We start from the raw sequence: 9,893 nt of genomic DNA on the forward strand, positions 1-9,893 counted from the left end.
TTCAAACCATTTTTGATATCAGGAAATTCCATCCCTCATACCGCTTATTTTTGTGCAACTACTGTCTCTTGTCTAACAAACGTTTCACTGAGTAAGTTACTTTTGCCTTCATTATCTCTCAACTACTTCTATATGCCCCAGTAATAGCGCTGCTAATTACTTGCAGTACCATTTTCTCAGGGTAAATAAGACCACTTTGAGTGCAACATCTTTTCTAGAGCCCAAGGAATTTCTTCTAGGATGAAAAAGAATCAGTTATAATGTTAACAACTGTGGAGTAAAAGCAGAAACCCCACTATTTAAATGGAACACAATGAGCATAAAACTGATCAGATGCAATGCACACACAAATACAGCTTACTCATTATCCCAGGATTCGTTAGCTGACTTCTGAAAAACGGAAATGAGAATTATTATAATCCAAATTAAACCACGTACAACATAACAGAAGGGCCTGGGATTTGTTGTTCTCATTTCAGCGTTTGCAATGGAAATTCAACATCATTACACTCCTCACTGTTGAACAACTTAAACCCAGATACTACCATCACTTAGCTTATAGCATAGATTCTTCAATCTACAGAAGCCATGGAAGAATCCCAGTGCAACAGTATCATCATAGCACTGTGACTATTCTTGTTCAGTTAGTACCACTTCATCCTGCCTTTCAACTCTATAGAGCAGAAGAGGATAAAGTGCATCACTTCACTGTTTCCAGAAGCTACTATACAAGTGTAAGCTGAGCCTCTGGTCATCCCGGGACAAAATGAAGACAGAATTCATAGAACTAGAGATGTGTTTTTGGTTTGGTTTAAGTGTATATACTATTAGCATTTTGCTTTCTCTGAACTACAGCCTTCAATTACTAACATGTAGGTTTAGTTCTTTACTATTTGTAATAAAGCCCCTTGCAGAACTTAAGTTTTATATACACCAGCACTAACTGAAGCACTATTTACCAGTACTAACTGAAGGCAAAAGCCTCAGCAAAACAACAGTAAAAAAATGACAGGACAAGAATCCCACCATAGTCAAGAAAATAAGCCATTCTGATCGCTGGTTACAGTAGCAAATCTTCAGTAGTTTAAAGACTAAGACGCATAAGAACCTAATTTTAAGGATTAGATTTTGTTATTTATGACCTTCATATCTTGACAATTTCCAAAACAATTTCACTGCTGTACTAAGAGTCGATAGTTCAAAATACACACAAATGCTGCTGAAACAACTCTTTGTTGAAATAAAAATGATAACCAAAAAACATGCTCAAATCATCACCTGTTGTTTCAAGACATACACTCAACGCAGTAGCTATCTGCTTATAAACCTGCAGCACTAAAACTCCTGTTTCCATTACTTTTATCTTTAGTACTTTAATAGTCCTGTGAAAGTACAACACAGATAAATAAAAACACTTAAAACCATCCCAAACCTAAATGTAAGATTTGATAATGTAAGAATAATTAAAATAGAAATAATAAAAAAAATAGAAATAATGCCAGACTATTTTCTGCCCTATAGAATTTAACAAGGCTCCAACCACACCAAGTCTTGTCACTTAAAAAGTAATTCACTCCAATGGGGAACTGCCCCTAATGCTGGTAGCAAGAGAGGCACCCTACAGGCAGGTGGAGCACTTCACTCACATGACAAGATAGGTAACCTATGTTGTATTGCCTGCTGCATGTTGTATACTTCCAGAACTTGGGGAAAACCCAAAGAAGTGAAAAGAAGTAAAGCGCAGACAACTGAAAAGTATATTCTAGACTATAATTACACGCGTGATCCCCAGATTCCTTCCCACAGCCAATTAGTTACCCAAGAGAGATGTTGTAGTACATCTGAGTAGCCCTACACTAAGCAAAACATTGGGCTGGCTTACAGCTGATATTTTCTACGGGTATCCAAAGCAAAAATTGTAATTATACTTGAACCAACTCTGAGGTTTTCCTACAGTTTGTCTCAAGACAGCTGTATCTTATATGCTGGAAAAATAAACATGACTAATCAGACTATACTGATAGTATACAGCCGTCAGTTGTGTTGATGCAAACAGAAATAGTAGACTTCCCACACACACATCCACACACCACTTTTTAAAACGCATCAAAAGCTTACAAATCGAGAGCAGACATTTCATCATCAGTGCTATCAACTGCAGAACTTTTAGCACCTTGCAGAAACACGGAAACTAAAACAGAAGTAGAGTTTTCAAGGTACATGTATCACCCCTCCACTGAATAGACAATTCAAAAGAAGTTATATATCCTGGTTATTTTGACCAGGTCACAAAGAAAAAACACACATACAAACCACACACACCCTACTTTGTTAAACACTGCGTCATCTAAGCTTCTAGGTACCCATTCTTCTTGTATGCACACATTTTTAAGACATCCAGTCATACAGTATGAGTAACAGGTCAGGAGTCAAACAAAACCAAAAATCTCATTTTCTGTTTTTGAAAATGAGCAGCAGCATCTTGTTTGGACATGTCATCTTCATTAGCTCTGTCTTCACTGCAGTCTGGATTACCTACAGAGTATAAAGCATCCCTTCTTACCTGTAATGGTCTTGTACTAGTTTTCCAGTTGCTGACTACAACAATTCCCACCCATCGTCTCAAATCACATACAAGAAAATAGGGAAGAAGGGGGGTGAGGATAGAGAGAACTGTACTTATCCTTTCAAATTAATATTGTCGTATTAAGGAAGACATAAAATGTTTAAAACTTATCCATCTTCAATCAGATAAAATTTAGATAGAAAAGAATGACTTAAATAGTTAATACTTGGCTTAGGTAAAATTCAGTTTAAATCAAGTATCTGTATTGTACCAAGTTTTATTCAAGCAGTTAAACATCAACATTAAAGAACAGGAGCATGCTTTCAAAGCTGTCCAAGACAGCAGATGACAAGTGTCCCTTCCCCCGCCCCCCCCCCCACGTTTTTCTGGAGAGTACAGTGGTGATACACAGTCAAACCCTCTCAATTCTCAGAGACATAAAACATTTGAATACTATGAAGAAACTTGGTAACTTCCCAAAGTTAGAAACATGAGAAAATTTGCTTCAAATGACCACCTTCATATTCATGCACAGTGGTTTTATACTTTCAGTCTTCATATGCTATCAAAAGCTGCATGCTATATTCTAAACTATTTGAACAATAAATCTTACTTTCATCAAGTCTTTGAGCTAGGAAAAAGTGTACAACTGGTCTAAGTAAGAAGCGTTAAGTTTTGGTCAGATTAACAGAGCAGAATGCGAACTTTTCAAGTCAAACTTCTCTGATGTTTTGTTAAACATCTGTTTTCCCTACTTCACTTCCTGTTCTCTCTCTTTCTCTCCCTCCCCCACCAGACAGGAAATAGTCTTGACAACAAATGAATCAGCTAGAAGTAGAACTAAGCAGCCATCAGCTGATTCTTCATTGTTTACAGGCACAGACACTTCAAAAAACATTGCCACTTTTTTTCGACCTAAGTAACCATGGTTGTCCTAACTTCATGTCATTAAAATCAACAAACAAACATAGCAGAACAAGCAGTCCACAGAGCTAAGCAGTCATTTTTGATTTCAAGGCAGAAAAAACAAACCAAGAAACACTTTCCTCAAAGTAACAGAAATCGTAACAGCCATTGTAATTGTCAAGTCACGGGACCTGTCTATTTCTAGGTTCATCTTTGAAAAAAGCCACCCAAAGAGAAAAAGCTCTAAATAAAATCCCAAACAGCAATACAAATACATTTGCTCTTTAGAAGCCATCTGGAAAAGCAACAGTATTGTTCATGTTCTATAGCAGCCTCTATATGCCTGGGATGTGCTATTACAATGCCAACTCCACATTTGTATTACTTTTACTTCCAAGTTTTTCTCTTTCCTTAAGAAAGCCTAACTTCAATAAACACAGCAATTGTGAGAATTATTTCAAATTAGTATTCAATGCAAGCAATTTCTATGGAAACTGACTTATTTTAGGACTGTTAGAGGATTTATATTTTATCAGTTAACGATGCCTATCAACATTTAAACATTCAGTACACTAAATACTAGTCTTAATACTTTTGGGCCTCTATCTCACATTCCAAAAATGAATTAAAAGTTAAAATTATTGTGATGTTTGAGACAGCATGCAAGCCACTTTAAAAAAATTAAAACAAGGACTATGGACAACTAGCTCCATAGTACAAGATTATACTACTACAGCTAGTCCAACTATTCAGCTCTGAAAGAGTTCAAGTGTGTCTCTTACCACAATTGCATGCGGAGAATGCACTAAGGCCTTAAGTTCATTCAGGTCGTTCTCAGCCTGCAGAAATTGGCATAAGAAAAAAAAAAAACACAAAAAAAGACAAAGTATATAAGGAGAGTGAATTTTGAATACTCTCACAGATACTATGAATTTAAACAGTGGTTAATACAGTCCTATAATCCCTACGTTACCTTATCCCATTCTCCTTCCATGACATGATTGCGGAATTTGGTAGCAGAAGGATGTTCTAAACGACATCCTGACTCTTGCATGAGAAGATCAACAGTCTGGCTGCAGGAGAGATACAGTGTAAAAAAACCTGACCAGTTTTACCCTCACAAATACACCGCCTGCCATGATAACAGTTAGCCATATTCAAACGTAAGTTTAATAAAGTAAGAACACTATAACCAGATTCAGACACTTGTCCAAAAGATTATCTCAGTTGCCTGAGACACGTAAACAGCTGCCTACGTCTAAAACATGTCATCAATTAGTTTGAGAGCTTTACTGAAGTACCATGAAGTATGTGACTTACCAGCCACCACAAACAGCCAGCCCTGCATAGAAGATAGGCTTCATGAAGGAAGAGACAGACCATAAACCTGTTAGCTACTGGCTACTAACCCCTGCCCCCCTCCCCACCTCCCATAAAACAACACAGAGAGCTACTGCATCTATCACAGGCCTAGTTTTTTCTTCATCGTGTATTAGAAGCCTGGCTCCTTAAAATAAAATAAACAAACTCGTGAACCTGTAAGCCCTCCCCCTTTTACACTAAAAATAGCTTATTTACTGTGGTGTCGTCTATGAACAGTCACGAGTTGTCTGCTGCTGTAAACTTGCTTCTTGTGTCAGGGGCAATTTATTTTATGTACTAAGCTCTTTATAATTGACCCATCCCGCAGTGTTTTGAAGACTTGTTTTGCGGTAGCTACGTGAAGACTTTGGATTCCTGCTCCAAAATGACGATGTGTTGCCCTTAGCTTTACTCACGCAGACGCGCGAATGTTGTGATTAAATTCTTAGGCCTTCTTTCCTATACCATAAAATTATTTTCCTTATCCCGATCTCAACAGCCGACACGCTCGCTCCCGGCCCCCAGATAAGATTATTATCAAAAACATGTGGCCGGAACAAATCTGCAAAGGCCCTTCACCGTTCGCAGGGACGAAGAGGCTTCCCGCAGCACCCAGCCGGCCTCTTCCAGCGAGGGCTTCAATCCCTGCCAGCTGACAAGCCAAACCTCGGAGCTCATCTGCAGAAACCCCCCTCCAAAACCACCCCCCCACACGCCCCCCTCTCTCCGCCCAGCTGTGCGGGCTCCATTCCGTTTCCCAGCTAACTTCACCCCCGCTATCGATCCGCCTTATCGGCCTCGACTTCCATTTTGCCGGCCCAGGAAGAAGCTCCCGGCCTGGCCCTTTCCGAGGGGCAGCTCCATTTCGGCAGGGGCCCTACCCCTACCCACCCCCCCCCCAACCTTCAAGGGAGGCCCCATCCCGGCCCCGCGGCCACTTACTTGAGGCCCAAGCCGTGGAGGTGCTGCCCGATCAGCCGGATCACGTCCTCGTCGGACTGCGACAGCCGCTTCTTCTTCTTCAGGGCGCTGCCACCACCGCCACCGCCACCACCTCCCCCCAGCTCAGCGGCGGCCGGGCCGGGCCCCCCGGCGGCGGGCACCCCGTTGTTCACGCTGAGCCCCCCGGGGCTGTTGGCCGCGGGCAGCAGCCCGTTGGCGTGTGCCAGCTGCTCGCCGGCGGCCGTGCCCGCCGAGGCCTCGCCGTTCTGGGCGCCCAGGCAGCCCAGCTCCGGGCCCTGCTGCTGCTGCTGCTGCTGCGGCGGCTGCTGCTGCTGCTGGCCCCCTCCTGCCCCGTTGGCCTGCATGGCGCTGTGAGCGCTGCTGCTGCTACCGCTGCTGCTGCTGCCTCGGAGCGGGGCGGCGGCGGGGGCGAGCCCGGCGGGGAGCGAGGGGGACTGGGACGAGGTGAGGCCTGCTCTGGCCGCGGAAGCCCCGGGCTCTCCTGCTCCCTCCGCCGCCGCCGCCGCCGGGGAGGCCCGGGCTTTCTTCCGCGGGGGCGGGGAGGCTCCGCCGGTGTCCGAGTCGGAGGAGGAGGAAGCGGAGGCCAGAGTTTCCTCGCCGAGAGCGGCCGTGGTGGGAAGCCGGGGGGAGGAGGGCGAGGATAAGGGGGGAGGCGGCGGGGGTGAGGGGAGGCGGAGCGGGGCCCTGCGCCCCCGGGGGTCCCGGAGGCAGCGCCGCCGCCGCCGCCCGCTCGGGGCTCCCTCTGCCGATGGCCGCCGCTGCCCTGAGCTCCCCCCGCCCGGCAGCCCCAGGCGCCCGGCCCGCTCCGCTCGCTGCCCGCCGGGTCTGGCTCCTCGCAGCCCAGCTGCAGCCTAATGGAGTCCGGGCCGGGACGTCACAGGAAATTCCTATACTGCCCCCTACACACACTTCCGCCGCCCGAGGCTGGGGGTGGGGTGCGGGCGCTATAGGGGCAGGGGGGCGAGGGTGGCTCTAGGGCCGGTGGTGGGTGTGGGGGTCCGGGATGGCCCCGGGGGCACCGCCCCGAGTGTGTAGGGTCGGGGCTGGGTGGGGGGAGCTGGGCGGCCCCGGGGTGCAGGAGGTGTGAGGAAAGTTCCTGAAGCGGTCAGGGGGGGTTTGGGGGTTGCTTGGGTCTGGTTGGGTTTAAAAAGGGGGAAAGGTTTAAAAAGGGGAGATGTTTTAAAAGGGGATACGCCGAGGGTATGTGCAACCACCCCCTGTTGTTGCCAAGGAGGGTCACTGGTAGGGCTAGGACCTGGGCATGGCTTCCACAGTCATGATGTGACTTCACACCAAAAAGGGAGAAAATGGTGTTTCTGCACGGGATCTGATGTTTTACAGCACAGAAGCATTGAGGTGTGGGGTGTGTTTGCCAGGAAGACAATGGGGTGTTTTGGGGTTTCCATGTTTTTCCTCAGAGGTGTCTTTCTGTCTGCCTCCCGTGTGATGGCAGCTCAAACCCCCAGCCGAGCCTCTGGTCAAAAGTCATGAGACAAGTAAAATCCTGCTTGAAAACAGCCTCGTGAAAGAATACGTTGTGTGGTGTTTGGTTTTACAGCCCGGAGTTTTCGTCTTGAATGCTTTCAAACTTTCCTCCAAAGCGCAGAGCAAATAAGTGTTTTCATTAATGGGAGCTGGGATTAACATCTAATCATCTGCTTTCAGGAAGCAAGGTTTAAAGAACACTGGATATTTCCAATTAATGATAAAAAGATAAGTTTGGACAATAGTGCTTTCTTCAGAGTACAACTGTGAAGAAGGCTGACTGAGGGAAAACACCTCGAGACCAGTGCAGAAGTTCGTGAAGAGACAAAATACTCGAAAAGGATGAAACTAGAGAAAACCAGACTGCATGGGGGCAGTTGAAGTAGATACCATAGTTTGCCCCTGTTTATAGGTCTCAAAAGCTATTTGACTAGCAACAGCTGAAGCACACTTAAATCAGAGGGAGAGGCTGGAAAAAGCTTTGTCACACAGAGTTCTGCCCAGGTGTGGCTGTAGGATTAAATTCAACATTGGTCTTCCAGAGAGAGAGGACTGTTTAGGTTTTGTATTCCTTAGTTCACCAGCCACTGCTGGAGAATGCATTGCTTATGTTTTAGCCACTTCAGCACAGCTGTTATCTCTTCTCATCTCCATTGCTCTGTCTCTTCTTCGTTCTTGAGGTCATCTTCCTCATTCCTCTCACTCTTGTTGCCACGATTGAGCCTATAATCCAATGATCTGGGGTAGGGTTGCAGGAACAGCACCCAGAGCGACATAGAGCCTGTGGAGATGCCTTACAAAGCAAACTAAGGAGCAATATGTTTTTTCTTTGGGAAGGTAAAGTTGCCCATTTTTCCTTCCTGCTCAGTCTCCAGGGGATGAAAGCCCTTTACCACCATTACCAGTTTGTGAGGCTGTTCCTCCAGCTGCTTTAATCTGCCGTGCTCCTCTTGCAGTGCCTGGAGAGCTTGGCCTTCCCTCATCAGTCACTGCTTTGATCACCTGCATGTAGCCTGCTGCTCCCACACACCAACTCCTGTGCTGTGTCAGTCACACTGGAGGAGTTGGAAGGAGGAAAGATGCTGATGAGTCTGCGAAGAGCACATCTGTGATGACAGAAGAATCCCTTTACTGTAGCTGGGTGATGTATGGATAAGCAGCTCTACGTACCTGTCTGTGGTGGGAAAGGCTCCTGCAGAGTAGCAATGTATCCCACTCATTTCAATTAAATATTCTAAGGGAGTAAGAGCGGTGTTTGGAGTTGAATCTAAAATACCGCTTTTAAGAGGTACATATTGCTGCATTAATCACGGTGAAAGTTCTTACACCCTCCCACCCTGCCTCGTTTCCTTCCCTGGGGGAGGAAATATCCCAGCAGAAACACAAAGAACTGGAGGAAGAAACTTGGTGTTGGAATGGCACAGGCCCTTGGCTTCCGTGCCAGGGGAAGCTGGGACACGACATTTGAAAGTTTCTCAGGATCCCAGCTGACACAGAAGTGTAGGAGAATGATTCAGAGCCCCTGGCGTGGAGAGCATGCCTCAGCCAGATCCTAGCCCACGTGTGGAAAGTTCCTGGAGCAGTTCCTGCTCCTTTCCTCTTCATCGCCAAGAGGGGATCCTGAAACAGGTCTGTGGCTTAGCAGACCTTCCTCCTTATAATGCAGAAAGGAAAAGGAGAACTGGGAAAGGGACAATGACACCGTGCTTGGGAAATGTGTCAGTAGTTGAGCACTGATTTGGAACCTTCTATTTCACACTCTCATGAGAGACAACCAATTTAATGGCAGGCCAAATAAACACGCTTCTACTGAGCAATTTGGCAAATCAGCAGTTAAATACAACGCATCTCATTTGTGTCAGAAGACTTTATTTTGAAGTATGCATTCGTCGTACCCAGACAACTTCAGAGTTTCCCAAAAGTAGAGAAGAGATGTAACAGTACACCAATGAAAATTGACAAATTTATGAACACCCACAAGAGAAAAAAAAAAAAGAGGCAACCTTAAATACAGCTATGATGATATCAACCATGTTACTGAAGTACAGTACGTTTTGCTTTAGAGGATGGGGCAGGAAGTCCTGATCTGAATAATAGGAAGGAACTCTTTCATTAAGGGGCTGGTTTTTTGATGGTAATCATATGAAGCTGCTTAGGCAGAGCTGAAATGCTACAAAATAGAGAAAATCATGGAGAGATGGGTTAGTAGTCAAAGCTACACTATGAGCATAAGGAACCATTTGATTCCTCTTGTCAGATGTATGTGTGTATACATAGGATCATAGAACGCGTTGCGTTGGAAGGCACCTACCTTAAAGATCACCTAGTTTCAGTCCCCTGTGCCTTACCACCACCACTGTACACACAGTTTCCTTTTCCTTCTGCACTGAATTTGAGGTTACTGGAAGCAAAACAACTAAAAACAACAAAGGAAGAAAGAATGGTTTAGAATAATGGCATTTTGCATAGTACCAACTAAATAGATGCTATAAATAAATAATAGACACCTGCCTATGCTTGTAACTTTCAAAAGATGAGACACAGGTGAAAAACAACCACTTTTCTTGGGCAGCATTCCTAGAAAGCACTCAGTAGATAGAGGATTTAGAAG

General features: G+C 45.2%; 1 protein-coding gene and 1 long non-coding RNA gene across 3 annotated transcripts in view; one reads left to right on the forward strand and one right to left on the reverse strand.

Annotated features, from left to right (window-relative positions):
• WDR26 (WD repeat domain 26) overlaps window positions 1-6,648 on the reverse strand; it is a 33,321-nt gene extending 26,673 nt beyond the window's left edge. For both annotated transcript variants that reach the window (XM_068676094.1, XM_068676093.1), the window contains exons 1-3: window positions 5,777-6,648; window positions 4,446-4,545; window positions 4,255-4,311 (exon numbers count right to left, since the gene is read on the reverse strand). In XM_068676094.1, the coding sequence (XP_068532195.1) occupies window positions 4,255-4,311; window positions 4,446-4,545; window positions 5,777-6,141 (522 nt within the window). In that variant the 5' untranslated portion in view covers window positions 6,142-6,648. The remainder of the gene's footprint in view (window positions 1-4,254; window positions 4,312-4,445; window positions 4,546-5,776) is intronic.
• An 84-nt stretch (window positions 6,649-6,732) lies between these two features.
• On the forward strand, window positions 6,733-9,650 carry LOC137853588 (uncharacterized). The gene is made up of 2 exons (XR_011094586.1): window positions 6,733-8,119; window positions 8,239-9,650. It is a non-coding gene; the product is annotated as an uncharacterized lncRNA (long non-coding RNA).
• Window positions 9,651-9,893: the final 243 nt, after the last annotated feature.

This window comes from Anas acuta, chromosome 3 (assembly GCF_963932015.1).
Source record: "Anas acuta chromosome 3, bAnaAcu1.1, whole genome shotgun sequence".
NCBI classification, from domain to species: domain Eukaryota; kingdom Metazoa; phylum Chordata; class Aves; order Anseriformes; family Anatidae; genus Anas; species Anas acuta.